The sequence below is a fragment of the Chinchilla lanigera genome, unplaced genomic scaffold (genome assembly GCF_000276665.1).
Source record: "Chinchilla lanigera isolate Chin_1 unplaced genomic scaffold, ChiLan1.0 scaffold00084, whole genome shotgun sequence".
NCBI classification, from domain to species: domain Eukaryota; kingdom Metazoa; phylum Chordata; class Mammalia; order Rodentia; family Chinchillidae; genus Chinchilla; species Chinchilla lanigera.
Window position 1 is genome coordinate 7,739,344 of NW_004955485.1, and position 18,970 is coordinate 7,758,313.

The 18,970-nt window shown below is 47.3% G+C and overlaps 1 protein-coding gene across 1 annotated transcript in view; it reads left to right on the forward strand.

The window, feature by feature from the left end:
* The first annotated feature begins 212 nt into the window (after positions 1–212).
* Arl3 (ADP-ribosylation factor-like 3) overlaps positions 213–18,970 on the forward strand; it is a 33,027-nt gene continuing 14,269 nt past the window's right edge. Inside the window, exons 1-3 of the mRNA XM_005403829.1 lie at positions 213–219; positions 1,307–1,450; positions 7,232–7,348. Of these exons, the coding sequence (XP_005403886.1) occupies positions 217–219; positions 1,307–1,450; positions 7,232–7,348 (264 nt within the window). The 5' untranslated portion in view covers positions 213–216. The remainder of the gene's footprint in view (positions 220–1,306; positions 1,451–7,231; positions 7,349–18,970) is intronic.

The window sequence follows — 18,970 nt, forward strand, 5'->3', positions numbered from 1 at the left end:
TATTCAAGGCCAGATGCAATAAGAACAAAAGCAAAAATATGTTTTCCCTTTTAAAAAAATCCCATCTATACTTGGTTGAAGCAGGAGGATCACAAGTGTGAGGCCAGCCTCAGCAAGTTATCAAAACCCTGTCTCACAATAAAAAAATGAAGAGCTGGGGCCAGGCATGGTGGCGCACACCTGTAATCCCAGCACTTGGGGGGCTGAGGCAGGAGGATGGTCATGAGTTCGAGGCCACCCTGCGCCACATAGTGGGTTCAAGGCCAACCTAAAATATGAAGTAAGACCTTGTCTCAAAAAAGGGGGGGGGCTGTAACTCAGTGGTAGAGCATTTGCCCAGCATGCTTGATGCCCAGTATCACATCGAAAACACTCCTTCCCTATCTCGTTTGTTTCAAATCTATTCAGTGCCTCGCTCCCAAATCTTTTTCTTCCTAGTTTTTTTGTGACAAGGTCTCACAATGTAGTTCAGGTAGGCCTTGATCTCACCATGTAGTCCAGGTTGGCCTCATATGTGCAGCTATCCTCCTGCCTCAGCCTCCAGAGTGGTGGAATTACAGGTGTGCACCACCATGCCCAGCTGTCTCCTAAAGTTTCTGCCATGAAGTTTGTCTTTCTGAATTACACTAAACCATTTACTTTCTTGCGGGGAGAACACCGAGCCCTAGCAAGGTTCACATGGTCCCTTTGGAGTCAGTCCGAGAATCACCCCCACAGTACAGACAGAATCTGAGGCAGAATGGTGCTCTTCATGATGCACACTGCAGATCCCGGTGCAAAGCCCGATCGCTGAGGATTATTTCACAGAAGTAGTCTTTAGTCCTCGTCATTGAGAACAGACTGGTCTGAATCATGGCCTTGGTGCAACGCAGGTAGCAAAGGCATCCACTGTACGTAATTCTAAGACTCAGGTTAAAGTGATTTCTATTCATTCTCCTAAAACGATTCAAATTTATCCTTCTTTAAAGCCATGGTTCCGTTTGGCTTGGTTTGGTTTTTTGAGACAGGGTCTTGCTGCGTAGCTCAGGCTGGCCTCAAACTCACAGTGATCCTCCTGGCTCAGTCTCCCGAGTCCTGGGCCTGCAGGTGTGCGCCATTATGCCCAGCCTAAAGCCCTTTTATTATTAACTTGGTGAATTGCTACGGTACTGCTAAAACTTGGAAGGGAGAAGTGGCACGCGTGCTGTTGGTTGGACACAGTCGGAAGCCCTCCATCACCGAGAGCTTTTTTCAGAAAGTCATTGTGACGTGCAGTAATAACAACGTCAGTGTGCCTGGAAGTAACCTGTCTCCTTGGTTGTTCAAGGGCTTACTCTCCATTTTGCGCAAACTGAAAAGTGCGCCGGACCAGGAGGTGCGGATCCTTCTCCTCGGTTTGGATAATGCTGGCAAGACCACTCTGCTGAAGCAGCTCGCCTCTGAAGACATCAGCCACATCACGCCTACACAGGTGAACGCCGCTGCTCCAGGCTCCGCGTCCCGTGGGGGTGGTCACCGCAGCCAGAGAGACGGCATCCACCTCGCAGTAGTGTTTCTGAGAAAAGACTACAGTGTACAAGTAGCGGCACCCATAGATAGGACATTTTTCGAGCAGCCAAATTCATGGAGACAGAAGCGGTGGGTGTAGGAGGGTGTGGGCATGGGGAGCTTTGCGTGCACCCGGTCAGTGTTCCAAGACGAGAGCTGTTCTGTGGTGGAGGCACAGTGTGAGTGTACTCAGTGCACTAACGCCAGTAAACGCACTTTCTCGTAGTTAAAATGGTACGTTTTATGTCCTGTATCATCTGCCATAGATACAAATGGGGGCTAGCCGGGCATGGTGGCACATGCCTGTAATCGCAGCACTTGGGAGGCTGAAGCAGAGGATTGCTGCAAGTTGGAGGGCTACGCAGTGAGCTCAAGACCAGACTTAACTACATGGCAAGACCCTGTCTCAAAAATTAAAAAAAATATATAATAAATAGATGGGTGGTGTCATGGCCTTAAATCAGTTACAGATCAGCTTTTTTATTTTTTTTTTGTTTCATTTTAAGACAAGGTCTTGCTATATAGTGCAAGCTGCCCTTGAACTCACTTATGTAGCCCAGGCTGGCCTTGAATGCGGCAGTCCTCCTGCCCCAGCCTCCCAAGTACTGGGATTATAGGCATATGCCACCACGCCTGGCTTAGATTAGCATTTTTTTCTTTTTTTTTCCCCCCCCCAGTGCTGGGGATTGAACTGAGAGCCTCACGTTAGCAAGCATCCTACCACCGAGCTACAGGCAGCCCCAGACTTGATATTTGTTTTAAAAATAGCCTTTTCAGGGCTGGGGGTATAGCTCAGTGGTCGAGGGCTTGACCCATCACGCTCAAGCCCCTGAGTTTCATCCCTAGCATCATCACCAAAAAAAGTCCTTTATCCCCTTGGATTATGAAGTTACAGACAATATGTAAAACACTAAAACACTTCCCGGAGAAAACAACTGTTCATATTTTAGTGTGTGTTTTTCAGACTTAATATAAACAAATCATTCTAAAATAAAAAAGTTACATAACTTTTAAAGTCCAGTCTCATCTACCTTTCCTAAGGCCAGCCAAGCAGAATGCAAAAGACAAGGCAGTGGGGTGCCACAGAATGGGGGTGCTGATTGGAAGGCCTTTAGCAGGCTTCATTTTTTTTAGCAGTACTAGGGACTGAAGTCAGGAACTTAAACGTGCTAGGGAAGTGCTCTACCCGAGCTACATCTCCAGTCCTTTCTAAATTTTATGGTGAGGACCAGGCATATAGCTTAGTGGCATAAGCACCTGCCTGGCAAGTGCAAGGTCCTGAGTTTGATTCCCAGTACCAAAAAAAAAAAAAAGAGCCAGGCGTGGTAGCATACACCTGTAATCCCAGCACTCAGGAGGCTGAGGCAGGAGGATCTTTGCAAGTTTAAGGCCAGTCTAGGCTACAAAGTGAGCTCAAGGCCAGCCTGAACTGCATAACGAGACCCTGTCTCAAAAAGACAAAAAAAAATTTTTTATTGTGAAGCTTAGCATGATGGTACATTCCTATAATCCCAGCATTCTGGGTGGCTGATGCAGGAAGATCAGAAGTTTGAGCCTAACCTATGCAACTTAACAATTTAGTGAGACCCTGTCTCAAAATGTAAAAGCAAAATAGGGCTAGGGATATAGCTCAGTGCAAAGATTCTGGGTTCAGTCCCCAGTAGTGAAAAATAAATAAATAAAATTTTTAAAATTGGAGTCAGGGTTTTACTAACCTGTCCAAGCTGACCTCAAACTTGTAGTCTTTTGTTTCTGCCTCCTGAGCAGGTAGGATTGTAGGCTTTGTTTCTGGAGGTTTTCTCCCTGGTTTTTGAGACAGGGTCTCACTATGTAGACAGGCTGCCCTAGAATTTACTATGTAGTCCAGGTTAATCTTGAACTTCTGCAGTCCTCCTGTCTCAGCCTCCTAAGTGCTGGGAGTACAGGCATGCATCACCACACCTGGCATTTTTTTTTTAACAGTGTCTTTCTGTGTAGTCCAGGCTGGCCTCAAACTCAGAGATTCTTGTGCTTCGGCTTCCAGGATTATAAGGGTGCACTACCACACCTGGCTCTCATAGGCTTTTTCAGGCTTCATTCCCTATAGAAACCTGAGAAAGCTTGATTTATGGTAAAGCCAACAGGCACAGCCTGCTGGACTTCCTCCCTTTTTTTTTTTGGTACTGGGAATCGAACTCACAACCTTGCGCTTGCCAGGCAGGCGCTGTGCCACTGAGCTAAATCCCCAGCCCCTGGACTTCGTCCCTTTAAAGTGCTTGACCATTAGAGGATTTATCAAAAGCAGTGCTGTTTAGCATGTGCTGTCATGGTACAGTGGTAAGAGCGTGGCGTCCGGGTGGCTGTGCTGATCTGCGTACCTCTCGGCCTGTGAGTCTTAGTGATTGCAGCTCTTTGGGAGAGCTCATCTCACTGCTACCAAATGAGCAGCTTGCCCGTTTCTGAACCAAGGTAAGGTGCAGCCGAAGGGAAGCAGCAGTCGCCCCTAGGAGAGCTGAGGGCACAGGAAGGTGCCAGGGTCGCTGGCGGGAAGGAAGAACGGGCCTTTTGGATTTTTCATCTTTCTTTTTAATATCAGCAATGGACTAATTCTCAGTATCACTAAGGTGAGGATTTCCACACTGCAGACAAACTCAAAGTTAGTCACGTAGAGTTCCAGTTGTAACCTCAGGCTCTGTTAGATGTGTTATAGTGACTTGTAGCTTGTCAGAGTTCCTTCTTTCCTTCTTTCCTTCATTTATTTATTTTTTTGAGACAAGGCATCACTATGTAGTCCAGGCTGACCTTGAACTCACAGCAATCCTGCCTCAGCTTCCCTAGTGCTGGGATTACAGGTGTGCGCTGCTATGCCAGGTTTTCATTTTATTTACTAAGAACAAATTGTTGTACTATATTTCTTAATAGAAAAAGTAATAGGTGCTCATTATAGTAAACTTAGAAAGTGTAAATAAAATAAAATTGAGAAACTAGAAACCACTAATAATGTCCAGACAGAACCACTGTTAACATTTGGAAATGTGGCCATTCAGGATGTTTTTTATTATTATTATTATTGTTTTTTGGTACTGAGGATTGAACCAGGGAGTTCACAATGAGCTTCATCCCCAGCTTTTTTTTTTTTTGAGTTAGTGTCTAAATAGCTGAGTTGCCCAGACTGGGATCAAGCTTAACTTCCTCCTCCCTCAGCTTCGCAGAATGCTGAGATCACAGGCTTGCACCGCTGCACATAGCTTCAGTGTTTTTGGTTTTTCTTATGCTTGCATGTATGTGTGTAATGGTTAATTTCAATTTTTTTTCTACAAACAACCTCGTACAGAATGTACGTCATCTTTTCACTTAATGAGTCATGAACACCTTTGTGTGTTGTTCTGTCCATGTAACACGTCTGTAAATGTTTGTACCCCCTCTTTAGTCTTTCCTCACAGGAACTTGCCACCCTTGCTCGATCTGATGACATAGAAATTTAAGGCAGTTGATATATACGGCCAAGGTCCAGGATACTGGTGTGTGTTCCCTACATCATTCCAGAAAAAGATTTGCTATTGCTGAGTTTAGTAATATTGTTGAATATAGAATTTAAACCCACAGAAGTCACCCTCTCAGCAAGTCCCAAAGAAGGTACTTTTCATGATGAGCTTAAGCCATTTCCCTGTAGCGTTCTTGAGCTCATTTGTTGGGTCGTTGGCGCCTTAGAGGAGTGGTAGCATCAGCCCAGCTCCGCTGCCCCCGCAGCTGTCCCCAGGGGGAAGTGGGTGGTGTGCGTCTGTGGCACTGCCTCGTTCCTGCCCCCATAGCGGTGCGGCGCGGGGCCAGAAGCACGCGTTTGTGCATTGAGGAGCCTCTGCAGGCCCCTGCCCTCCACTGTCTCTTGGGGGTGTATAACTGCGGATTGAACCCAGGGCCTCCGCAGTAAGCTACGTTCCCAGCTGTATTTTTCTTTTTCTTAGACAGGGTCTCCTTGAGTTGCCCAGCTGGGCTCGAACTTGTGATCCTCCTGCCTCTTCCTCCCAGAGAAAATGTCTCTTCTCTGGTAGCAGACTATTAATTGGACTTTTAAATCCTGGTCTCCCTTTGTCTTTCTTGCAGTAAGGTTTGGGTTTTGTTGTTTTCCTTGAAACTCCTGTTCAGAACCTCCTCTCCGAGCCCCAAAGGTCTTGTTAGTTTGTTTCTCTCCAGGCTAACTCCCAGCTGGCCGCCCTGATTTGCTCACCTTCCTCAGGGCTCTGCCTGGAGGTGCTGTCCTAAAGCAGTTTGTCAGAGATGCGACTGAGACTCAGTCTCAGAGGCCGCTGTTTGCTTTCTGTCTCCCAGGCTGCTCTGCAGGCCCCACCCCTACCTGCCAAGGCCCAGCCCAGCCTCCCTGCCAGGTTCTATGTTCAGCTCCCTCCTGCTCTGATTAACCCATAGGAGGAAATGGATTTTGAGGGGGCTGGGGATTTAGCTCAGTGTCACAGTGCCTGCCTGGCAAGCGTGAGGTCATGAGTTCGATTCCCAGTACCAGAGGAGGAAAAAAAAAAAAGAAATTGATTTTTGAGCTAGCTTGTGAAGAGTCTAGTCCTCCAAATTCGTAGCTCTTGCCTCTATTTTTATTATTATTTTCATTTCTTTTATTTTTGGGGAAATGTTTTCAGACAGGGTCTCACTATGTAGTTTAGGCTGGCCTTGAACTCACCATGAAGCTCAGGCTGACCTTGAAGGGGGGGCGGGCAGTCCTGCCTCAGCCTTCTGGGTGCTGGGATTATAGGTGTGCACCACCCCACCCGGCTCTTATCTCTCTTCAAATTTAGCATTTGAAACCAGCAGTAGTGGCTCACTCCTGTTATCCCAGCACTCAGAAGGCTGAGGCAGGAGGATCCTTGCTGCAAGTTTGAGGCCAGCCTGGGCTACAAAGTGAGCTCAAGGCCAGCCTGAACTACATAGCAAGTCCATGTCTCCCCCCGCCCCCTACAAAAAATAGCACTTGAAAATATATACTAAAGCTATAAAACAACCATTAAATAACAAAAAGTAAAAGTTACAAGCAGCACTTGGCATTTGTTCTTTTTTGTTGTTTTCAGATTTAGATTTATTTTTTGTTAGTTTCATGTAATGTCCTGTTAAATTTACCACTCTGTGGGTTTTTCAGGGGATGTGATCTATGTTGATCATAGGTATTCTCACATACCTACCATAGTTGTCCTCAGCCATCCCATGTATGGTACACATACGTTTTATATATATAGTTTTCTTTCTTGCCGCGCCAGGGATCAGGGCCTCACACATGCTAGGCAAATACTCTACCCCTGAGCTACATCTCCAACCCTTGTATATTTTTCCATTATAGAAAAACATCAGGTTAGCCCTGACATTACAAAAGCTGACTGCAGCCTGAATGAAATACATGCTATAAACGTATGTTTCTCTCTCGCAGTAAGCCGTTCTCAGTATTGGCAGCATCACGTCTGGGGCTGGGGGTATGGCTGAGTGGCAGAGGGCTGGCCTAGTGTGCACAAGGCCCTGGGTTCCATCGCCAACACCACAAAAAACTACTATATCTGGCAAACTTCAGAGTTAATTTTAAACATAGCTAGTAGAGGCTGGGATGTAGCTCAATGGTAGAATGTGTACTCAGCGCGCGCACAAGACCTTGGTTTTAATCCCCAACACACACAAACCTAACTTTATCAGAGTTAATAAAACTTGGTATTTTTGCCTTTGTCTGTTTCAGGGCTTTAACATCAAAAGTGTACAGTCACAGGGTTTTAAACTGAATGTATGGGACATTGGTGGACAGAGGAAAATCAGACCATACTGGAGGAATTATTTTGAAAATACTGATATTCTTGTAAGTATGCTTTTTGATGTGCTAATTCATGCTCCCTTTTTTTGCCATGTGTTAGGAACATCGACACCATGATCCTTTGTATCAGTAATTCTATTCCTACAACATTAACTGCCGTGATTAGAGGCTAGCAGAAGGCTGCGCGTTATGGAAGAGAGAAAGCTCTCCATAAAGTGTTTTCCTGTTGCTCGTTTACACTGTCACACCCACATCCACTCTGGCAAAATAAAGTGCTTCTGGGCCTGGGGATTTAGCTCAGCGGCACAGTGCCTGCCTGGCAAGTGCAAGGTCATGAGTTCAATTCCTGGTACTGGGAAAAAAAAAAAATAAAGTGCTTCTTACCGTGGTGCTCTGAACAGCACTGTGGAAGTTGCAAGGTCATATGATGACACTGTCACCCCAAGTGAGACGACGTGTCAGGGTGTCCCTGAGAGAGCCAGGACACAGCGGGAGTCCTGGGTGGATAACAGAATGGCCAGGGCCTGACAGTGTCCTCCCTAGAAAAGCAAACACTTGCCGTTGTCTTCCTCTGCTTCTGGAACTACATTAAAGCTGAGAGGCCAGCCATCCTGAATAGCTCTGGAAGCCTGAGCGGGGGCAGAGTGAGGCGTGTTAGAGTGGAGAACTTAATGCAGAGTGCGGAAGGGGTTTCCTAAGACTCTAACTTTCCGGACATAGGGCGAGCTGCCTTGTGCACTGGGGATCCCCTGGCTCGGGTGGCATTCATTCAGCAAAACCGAGGGGTCTCCCCAACTCGGGTGGTAAGGAAGAAAAGCGCATGTTGTTTTCACTAACCTCTGACTGAAAGGTTGTTTTTACCTCAGTTACTGCCATGGGTGGTAAACTGCAGGCAGAGCCACATCGCTGCCGATAGCAGCCGGCATGTGCCACTGGAGGCGTCTCTCTCGACTGCCTGCTGTGTGCCTCTCGTGGTCCTTCCAGTCTTCAATCTCAGGTTCTCTCATCCAAAAGGCAAAAATCAGCTGGGCATGGTGGCCCAGGCCTTTGAAAAGAAAAGCAGTAAAATCAAAGACAACTCTTCTCTTGACCGAACAGCCCCTCTGGATGCTGTCCCATTCCTCAGGCTCCCTGCACGATAAACATGAGTTTTCTGCACCCTCTGTCTCCTCCCAGTCACTCCAGAGCTTCCTTCCAGGCCAGCCAGTGGCTGCCTCCAAGGCCCGGGGCTTGCTGTTCGGCGCTCGTCCCCTTGACCTGCCGGCTCCACACAGTCAGCACAGCAGTCTCTGCAGTGTGTCCTTGAAACGGTGTCTCTCTTTGCCTTCCAGGGCACCATCTATCTTTCTTTTCCTCCTCCATCTCCATTGCTTTTGCTTTTGCTTTTTTAAACCTCCAGCTGTGGTTCAGCTCAGGAACATCCTGTGTTAAGGGCTTGGTCTTCGGCTTAATGCTGCTGGGAGATTGTGAGTCTGTAAGATCTGATAGGAGATTCAAAATGATTGTGCCATGCCCTCAGAGGGGATCTCTCTCTCCCCCTCCCCTCCCCCCTCTCTGTCTCTCTGTCTCTCTGTCTTTGTCTCTCTGTGCCTGGGCCATGAGTTGCACGACTTTCCCAGTCACATAACAGCCTCCCCTGACAGAATGCCTTGCTTATGGCAAGAAATAACGCCAACAGACCATGGCCTGGAACCACCGAACCCTGAGCCAAGCTTTTCTCTCTGTAAGCTGTTTATCTCTGTAATTACTTAGAGGGATGGAAAGCTGAGTAATGCATCTCCCAACCTCCAAGTTGCAGAGCTCAGCCCTCGTGTTCTTCTCTAAATCATTACTTGGGGGCCAGGAATACAGCTCAGCGGCATAAGCGCCTGCCTGGTAAGCGTGAGGTCATGAGTTCAATTCCCGGTACCAAAAAAAAAAAACAAATAAATCACTACTTGGGTGACCTCATGCAGCTCAAGGCTTTGGTCGCCACCAACGCACTGGTCAGTGCCATGCTTGGCTCCAGCCTGAACGGCTCTCCTGAGCTCCGGTCATCTACAGCCAGCTGCCTGTGACACCCCTTCCATGCTACAAAGTCCCCAGCTGCAGCACATCCCACACTAAACTCCTGTCTCCGTGGCGTGCCGCCGGGCCTGTCCTCCCTCTGCTGCTCAGAAGATGGCAGAGTCCCCGTCATCCAGAACAGTGGGCATGCTCAGCTCTCTCCCGCTCTGTGCCGCCCATCAGCAACTCCTGTTCTTGCCCCTCAGAGCATTTCCAGAGCCGGCCGCTTCACTGCACTGCCGCCACGCACAGTTACTGTGCTAACCGCCTGCCCCTCTGTCCTTGCCTCAGAAGCCCTTCCTCAGCAGTGTTGCCATAGTGATCATGTTAAAAACGGAAGTCCCCATTTCAGAATAACAGCAAGGGTCCCACAGTGGCCCACGTGGCCCTCTGTCGTCTGGCTTTCTTTATGATGATAGTGTAAGTTTACAGTACGTAAGTGCATTCATCTGGGGCAGTGGTGCAGATACACATCGCACCTTGCTTGTTTTCTCTCCCCCACCTCCCTTTCAGTCTGGCTTCCTGCTACCTGTGTGACTTCATTTTGCCCCTCTCTGACTTAGATGCAGCCACAGCAGCCTCCCTCTGGCACTAGAATTTTTCTCTGCTTTTCTTCTTGTTTTCCTCCATCAGACCCATCAGGACCCAGTACCAGCAGACTTTGTTCGTTGCTTGTTTTTTGATGCTGAGGATCCAGTTCAAGGTCTCTCACATTAGACAAGCATTCTGCCACTAAGCCCCTAGCCAGCATCAGACACATTCTTGATAGAACGGAAGCTCCATGAGAAAAAGAACTTTTGAGTGTCTTATGAGTGCTGTATCCCCATTCTCTACAGAAATGCCTCAGTGAATGACACAGAGCGTTGTAATGGATGGGTGATAAAAACAGGTGGAAGTAGTCATGTTACCTAACTTCTAAGTTCCCTTCCCTCGGGAAGATCCTGTGATTCCATATTACTGTGGTCAAGTCCAAGGGCTCGCTAGTTCCTTCTGTGAAGTGGGGAGATCGCTCCTTCACAGCAAGGGGCATTATGAGAAGTAATAAAGTCATTCTCACTCTAATTTCTTTGCCCCAGCACTGGGGATTGAACCCAGGAGGCGCTGAGCCACATCTCTGGTCTCCCTCCTTTATTTATGTATTTATTACTTCGAGACAGGTTCTCACCAAGCCGTACAGGCTGTCCTTGGACTTGTGACCCCGAGGTAGGTGCCCGGGAGCTGGGAGTACAGTTTGCGCACTGTGCCTGCTCACTTGTGCGCGTACACGGAGAATAACCCCGAACGTGAAGCGCCGCTTGCGGCTCTGCGGTGGGCTTCGCACAGCCTCCCCACCCTCCTGGCCTTCCAGCCCTGATACCGCCCGGTCGCGGGGACGAAAACATGCACCCACCCCAGCTCATCCTGCCAGCGACCAGCTCCTCAAGAATGCACTGGGCCCCTCCACGGAGAGGGAGGCTGCCCTTCCCTTTAGCACGGTAACCTCTTCCCTAATCCCAAGTAATGTGTCCGTCTTTTTTTCTTTTCTTTTCTTTTTTTTGCTTTTTTGAGACAGGGTCTTGCTATACAGTTCAGGCTGGCCTCGAGCTCATTTTGTAGCCCAGGCTGGTCTCAAACTCGCAACAATCCTCCTGCCTCAGCCTCCCCCGTGCAATGTGTCCTTTCTTGATATTTAAATTCGTCAGCTTTTTTTTTCCTGGCTTTTTGAGATGGTCTCACTAAGTATCCCAAACGGTCCTCAAACTTCCTTTGAGCCCGGGCTGGCCTTGGAACTCATCGTCCCCCTTCCCTGGCCTCCCACGTGCTGGGGTTATTACAGGCATATGCCACCATGCTGCCCTTATTAATTTTTTAATATTAGAAAAATTTAGCCAGGCGTGGAGGTCACGCCCATGAAGCAGCACTCGGGAGGCTGAGGTAAGAGGGTAACCGTGAGCTGGAGGCCAGATGGGACACATGGGGGCTCCAGGACAACCCACCTGCACAGCAAGACCCTGTCTCAAAAAGAATAAAAGAAAAATTTCAAATTTACCTGAACATTAAAAAAAAGAATGCAATCCCAAACACCGGCCCATCGCCCAGTTTCATTACTTTCAATTCTGGGTTGTTTTTCCCTCCCACGGTACTGTGGATTGAGTCCAGAGGCCTTCACACTGAGCCACGTGCCCAGTCCTTTTTTTCTTCTGTTTTGAGACAGGGTCTCATTAAGCTTCTGAGGCTGGCCTTGAACTTGAAATCCTCCTTCCTCGGCCAGAGAGGATTACAGACTTGTGCCACCACACCTGGCTTTTTTAAAGTATGTTCAGGCAAATCCCAGTCATTATATATTTTTCCTTCACAAATACTTCAGGTGTAAATTTGAAAGGTCATTCCCTAAACTGTTAGAGGAACCTACATGTTAGAAAACTTGGGTCCAGGGGTATAGCTCAGTGGAACAACACCTGCCTGGCAAGCGCAGGGTGGTAAGTTCAATTCATGGTACAAAAAACGGAAGGGAGGGAGGGAGGGAGGAAGGAAAATTTGACTTACGGGGAAACTTCTGGAGCTAGTAAGTGACTATAGCAGGGTTATAGGGTAGAAGATTCATAAACAAGAGTCATCTGCTGCCCTTTAAACCAGCAATGAACAAGTAGAATTTGAAAGCAAAGTGCTACTTAGCACCAGCCCCCAAAAAGCAATATTTAGGCATAAATTTAACAAAACTTATGTAGGATCAATATGAGAAAAATTACAAAACTGATAAAAGAAAATTCTTGTCTAGCATACGTGAGGCTTTGAATTCAGTCTCTAGCAGTACACACACACACACACACACACACACACACACACACACACGCAGACATGCTCATAGTAAGGAGACTCAAGACTCAATGCTGCTCGTCAGTTACACCCAACTAAATCTACCCATTCAGTGCAACCCCAATCAAAATCCCAGTGAGGTACTTTGGGGATGTGGACAAGCTGATTCTAAAGTTTATGTGAAAAGACAAAAGATCCAGGTAACCAGCACAGTACTGAAGAGGAACAAACGAATGGGGACACCACCCTACTGCAGGGTTTACTCTGGAGCCGGAGTAGTCACAGTGCATCTCAGAACAGACAGACTGGTCAGGGGGACAGAACAGAAAGCCCCGCAGGCAGTCTTTGGAAAGGAACAGAGAACGGGTAGTCATTTCAGCACATGCTGCTAGAACAATGCGATGTCCACATCGAGAGACAGAGAGAGAGAGTATCTCACACAGACCTCACCCCTTTCACAGAAGTCAACTCAGGATGGACCTGAAACATTAACATGAGCTGGCGTGGTGGCGCACACCTGGAATCCCAGCACTCAGGAGGCTGAGGCAGGAGGATGCAGTGAGTTCAGGGCCAACCTGGGCTTCATAGTGAGATCCTGTCTCAAACATAAAGGAACGAATGAGAAACCCAAAACTGTAAAACTTGTAGAGGACAACGTAAACTTCTGAAGCACCTTGGATTTGATGATGCTTTAGCTACAGCAAAAGCACACCCACAAATGAAAAGCTTAGTTGGGCTTTGTTGGAATTTATTTAGTTACTTGAGACAGGCTCTTTTTCTGTAATTCAGGCCAACCTTGAACTCACTGCATAGCCCAGGCTGGCATCAAAGTCCCAGCATTCACCCTATCTCAGCCTCCCCAGTGCAGGGATTGCAGGCATGCACTGCCAAGACTGGTGCTTTGTTGGAATTTAAAACTTCTCACAACAAAACAACAAAAACAACTTCCCCTCTATGAAAAACACTTAAGAGAATGAAGCCCAGCACTTGGGAGGCTGAGACAGAAGGATCACTGCAAGTTTGAGGGCAGCCTGGGCTACGTAGTGAGTTCAAGACCATCCTGAACTACATGGCAAGACCCTGTCTCAAAAAAGAGAGAATGAAGAAGAGACAAATCACAGATTTGGCAAAATATTTGTAAAATAAATATCTGATAAAAGACTGTAACTTTGTCAGGCGTGGTGGTGCACACCTGTAATTCCAGCACTTGGGAGGCTGAAGCAAGAGGATCTCTGAAAGTTTGAAGTCCACTTAGGCTAGAGAGTTAAAAGAGTTCATGGTTGGCCTACACTAGAAAGTGAGGCCCTATGGAAGGATGAAAGAAAGAGAGAAAGTGTATTCAAAATATACAGAGAACTCAAAAATCAACAAACAACCTGATTTTTTAAATGGACAGATCTGAGTAGACATCTCACCAAGGAAGATATATCGATGGTCGATAAGCTTACGAAAATATGCCGAACATCATGTCATTAGGGAATTTAAAACAGTAGTGAGAAGCCATTATGTAGCTACAAGTGGCTGATGTCCAAAACCCAGCCCATCCCGGCTCCAGTGAGGGGCGGTAGGCACTCACAGCCGTGCTGGAGGGAGTGCAGCATGGCACAGCCACTTGGGACGACAGCCGGCAGCTTTTCACAAAGCAAGACCCAGTACCGTGCAGTCTAGGAATACTCCAGAATATCTGGCCCCATCAGGTGAAAACGGGGTCCACGTAGAATCCTGGATGTTTGCGGCTGCTTTATTCCTCCTTGCCAAAATTGGAAGCCCACAAGGCACTCTACAGTGGGGAGCGGTAAGTGAGCCGTGCTGCGCTCATTTAATGCAGTATTAGTCACTGACTAGAAACCACTTGCTGCTGGGACGGTGGCACTGGCTGTAACCCGGCCTCTCAGGAGGTTGAGGCAGGAAGATCACAAGTTCAAGGCCAGTTTGGGCAATTTAGTGAGATCCTGTCTCAAAATAAAATTTAAAAAGGGCTTGATGTAGCTCAGTGACAGAGCACTCAACTAGTATGTGTGAGGCTCTGAGTTCAATATCGGTTCTATGAGAAAAAATAAACAGAATTATCAAAGCACAAGAAGACGTAGAAAACCGTGAATGCATATTGCTAGTGAAAGAAGTCACTCTGAAAAGGACACGTACACTTTCCCAGTCATCTCCTTGGCATGGGGATACCACCAACAAAGCCCAGATGTCCTGGACAAGAGCAGGGCCACACACCCAGCAAGCTGTCTGCTGTAACAACTGCATGTTCTTGTGCCCCACATAGAAAGGTACTTCTTCCAGTTGTGTGATTTTGTGTGTGTGTGTTATGCTGGAGACTGAACTGAGGGTCCACACATGCTAGGTCAGTTCTTTGCCGCTGAGCTACAACCCCAGCCCATGATCTGCTGAACTTAGAAATATGAAGAATGCATCTTGTGTTTCAATATTGTTTAATTATAACTAATTTCTTTCTTTTTTTTTTTTTTTTGGTTTTTTTCTGGTACCAGGAATTGAACTCATGACCTCGCGCTTGTCAGGCAGGCGCTGTGCCACTGAGCTAAATCCCTAGCCCCACCAATTTCACTATTGAGGATCAAACCTAGAGCTTTTAGATTGAGCTACATCCCTAGCCCTCTTTTCATACTTTTATTTTGAGACAGAATCTTGGTAAGTCACTAAGTTGCCCAGGCTGCGCTTAAACTATTGATCCTCCTGCCTCTGCCTCCTAGAATGCTGGCATTAGGTGTGCAAACCACCACACCTAGCTAATTAAAACAAATTACCAGGCCGGGGATATAGCAGCACAACGCCTTCCTCCCTGGCAAGCACAAGGTCCTGAGTTCGATATCCCTGTACCAAAAAAAATAAATAAATTGTCACATTGATAGAAGATGTTAGCAGAGGGAACTGTTCAGGCGTGAGGGTAGAGATGGGGTAGGTATATAAAACTCTTGTTTTTTTTTTTTTTTTTTAGAACTCTTGTTTTAGCTACTCAATTACTCTATAAATCTAAAACTAAGAAAAATACCCAACTCTTGGGAGGCTAAGCCAGGAGGATTGACGTAATTTGGGTGGGTCTTTTCTATTTCTGTCTCTTTTTTTTTTTCTTTGAGACAGGGTTTCACTATGCAGTTCAGGCTGGCCTTGAACTCACTTTGTAGCCCAGACTGGATTGCTGCAAATTTGAGGCCAGCCTGGGCTACATAGCAAAACACTATCTCTAAGAAACCAAAAATTGTCAGGCATGGTAGCTACACTTGTGATCCAGCACTTGGGAGGCTGAGGCACGAGGATCACTGTGAGTTCGAGGCCAGCCTAGGCCACACAGTGAGTTTGAGGTCAGTGTGGACTACATGGTGAGACTCTGTCTACAAAAATAAACAAAATAATGACCCAAAGAAGAGCACTTTGTGAGGACATTGTGATCATGAGGCTCCATAAGGTACTTTCTGAGCTACAGATAAAGGTACTTTTAAATCATGAGCTCTAGGGCTGGGGATATAGCTCAGTGGCATAAACACCTGCTTGGCAAGCGCAAAGTCGTGAGTTCAATCCCTGGTACCACAAAAAAGAAAAAAAAAAAATCATGAGCTCCAACCCCTGGAGAGTGGGCTGCAGGGTACTGTGGTTGGAGTATAACCCTAGATCCACCTCATCAGCCCAGAGTGGCTGGGGGTTAACGCACCACCCAGCTGAAACCGGCCCATGGGGAGGTGGCTTCAGCCCCATCACACACTAGCACCAGGTAGCACCGGGGTTTCGAGCCAGCCTTTCATCATTTCTCTGCCATCTGAGACCACAAGTTTCTGAAGCAGCTGAGACTGGGGGCTGGATCCTGAGGGCATGAACCTCTCCAAGTCTGCTGGCTGTTGGGCGCTGTTGGTCTAAGTGATTAAAAGCGAAGAAGAGGCCAGGGATTTAGCTCAGCAACACAGCGTCTGCCTGGCAAGTGCGAGGTCCTAATTCTCGTTACAAAAAAAAAAGAATATTTTGTGACATGTGAAAATTATATGGCATGAGCCAGGCATGGTGGCGCACGCCTATAATCCCAGCACTTGGGAGGCTGAGGCAGGAGGATCGTTGCGAGTTCAAGGCCAGCTTGGACTACAAAGTGAGCTCAAGGCCAGCCTGAACTACATAGCAAGACCCTGTCTCAAAAAGACAAAAAAAAATTATATGGCAGCCAGGCATGGTGGCGTGTGCCTGCAATCCCAGCACTTGGGAGGCTGAGGCAGGAGGATTGTTGGGAGTTCGAAACCAGCCTGGGTTACAAAGTGAGCGCAAGGCCAGCCTGAACTGCATAGCGAGACCCTGTCTCAAAAAGACCAAAAAAAAAAAAAAATATATATGGAATTCAAATTTCAGTGTCCACAAATAAAGACCTGTTGGGATGCAGGAACATGCATCTGTGTACAGGTTTCCTGTGGCTGCTTCTTGCTGCCGACCAGCATCGGTAGTGTGGAGGGAGTGTTTTGGCCACAAGCGTGAAGTATTTACTGCTGACTCCTTCCCGCAAAGGTTTGCCTGTCCTTGCTCGACAGCACTGAATGGCTCTGCAGCGGCTTGGAAGAGTTGGGGTAACTAAAGTGTTCTTGGGAAGGGTGACGCAGAGAACACTGGACTCAGCTTTGTTCAACTGGGGGAAGCGGCTAAGAAAGAAAGCGTGAAGTGTGACAGAAGGCAGAGGACAGTGCTTTCCAGCTGTCTTAGGCCAGGGAAGGAAGATGGCCTTTTGATACATGAAACACACGGGTGGCTCACTAGAGATGCTGCACAGCACGTGTGAGGCGCGCAGTGGCGAACGTAGTGATGTTTTCTCACGGTGTGTTCATGTGACTGTGAAACCCCATTCACATTATTATTACCAGCGTGGCATTTAACCCTAACGTAACTTACACAGACAGACTTAGTCATTATTCCCATGTTCAAAATAGAGGACATCGCCGGGGATATAGCTCAGCGGCACAGCGCCTGCCTGGCAAGCGCAAGGTCGTGAGTTCGATTCCCAGTACAAAAGAAAAAAAAAAGAGGACATCACACTGAGAGGCTGAGGCAAAAGGATCGCAAGTTCAAGTCCAACCTGGGTAACTTAGTGAAACCCTGTCACAAAAAAAAAAAAAAAAAAAAAGCTAGGGAGGTAGCTGTAGCCCAGTGCAAAGGCCATGGGTTCAATCCCCACTACCACAAAATACTAGCAAAAGACATCAAGTGAAATACACTTTGAACAGGAAAATAACCCTCTCTTTGCTAATTCCATACTACTGTGCACATGGACACTGCGAGACAACAGAGGAGCTCCAGGGACGGAAAGCAGAGGTCGTCCGCCTCGCCCCTCTTGGACCCCCGAGCAAGCTGTCGGTGGGAAGCCACGCCCTGTGCCTCTCGCTGCCCAGCTTGGAGAGACACAGAGGAGCAGTGAAGTGGCCAAGAGGTGGCAGCACACTGGAGGAGGAGCAGAAGCAGATGCTAAACAAAGGGCCGCCACTGGGACTCGCGGCCGTGAGCGCACTGCCCGAACTCTCTTCCTGATTCTCATTAGCACGTGTGCAGCGCGTGAGGCTCACATTCAGTGTGCGGAGTTGGTGTGTGGACAGGCCTGTGTCACCTTGTGCGGCAAAAAAGAGAAACCCTCTCTCTTGCCAGATGTGGTGGCACGCCTGTAATCTTTTTTTTTTTTTTTCTGCGGTACCGGGGATTGAACTCACGACCTTGCACTTGCCAGGCAGGCGCTTATGCCACTGAGCTAGATCCCCAGCCCACACCTATAACCTTAACACCCTGACGCTGAGGCATGAGGATCACATGCTTAAGCCCAGCTTAGGCAATGTAGCAACTCGGCAAAACCCTGTCTCAAAATAAAAAAAGTTTGGTGGTGTAGCTCAGTGTGCTCTGGGTTCACTCCCCAGGACTACAAAACGAGGAGGAGGAGAAGTAGTAGTAGCAATAACCCCTTTCTCTAGGTCTTCTGTAACCGAATAAAAATTTCAAAGCAAGTGCCAAAAAAAATACAACTGCCTAAAGCACCATTCTGATTTATTTTTTAATTTTTTTTTGAGACAGGGTCTTGCTATGTAGTCCAGGCTGGCCTGGAACTTACTTATGTAGCCCATGCTGACCTTGAACTCACAGTGATCCTCCTGCCTCAGCCTCCGCAGTGCTGGGATTACAGGCGTGCGCCACCACGCCAGGCAGCACGGTTCTGAATGCCGTGAATTACAGCCTCACTTTAGAATACTTTTTACGACTTGATTTTTTTTTCTTGGAGATGTTTTCCAGCCTTCCAAGTACAGTGCTGGGATGACAGGTGCACCACTCTGCCTGGCAGATCTAAGCTGTCACTGTAGAAAACGCTGAACATGGTTTCTAGCGGTCAGCACTCGTGATTAAATGAGAGCATTAAGGTTTTTTTTGAGAGCAGGTTTTCGGTGAAACACAGCGTGACTTGCATACAGGAATGTCCATGTGCACTGCAGCACCTCGGCTTCTAAGTCAGGGCTTGTATGACGGTGAAAGTTGAACATTGGCTTTTGTTTTCAGCCGAATATGCTCTTTGAAAAGAGACTGCTTCCATTATGCCATTAGTTTTAATAACAATTTTAAACTTTACAAAGAGTTTGGAAATTTGATAATATTTAGATAAGCAACTGGGAAAATATTTAATCATTTAATTTTTAAAAAGACTATAAAATTCTCTTAATTTTTAAAAAAAGTTCATGGGAAGGAGAATTTAGAAGAAAACTATCTTTAGAAAGTTAAAATATACAGGGGCTGGGGATTTAGCTCAGCGGCAAAGCGCCTGCCTGGCAAGCGCAAGGTCGTGAGTTCGGTTCCCGGTAC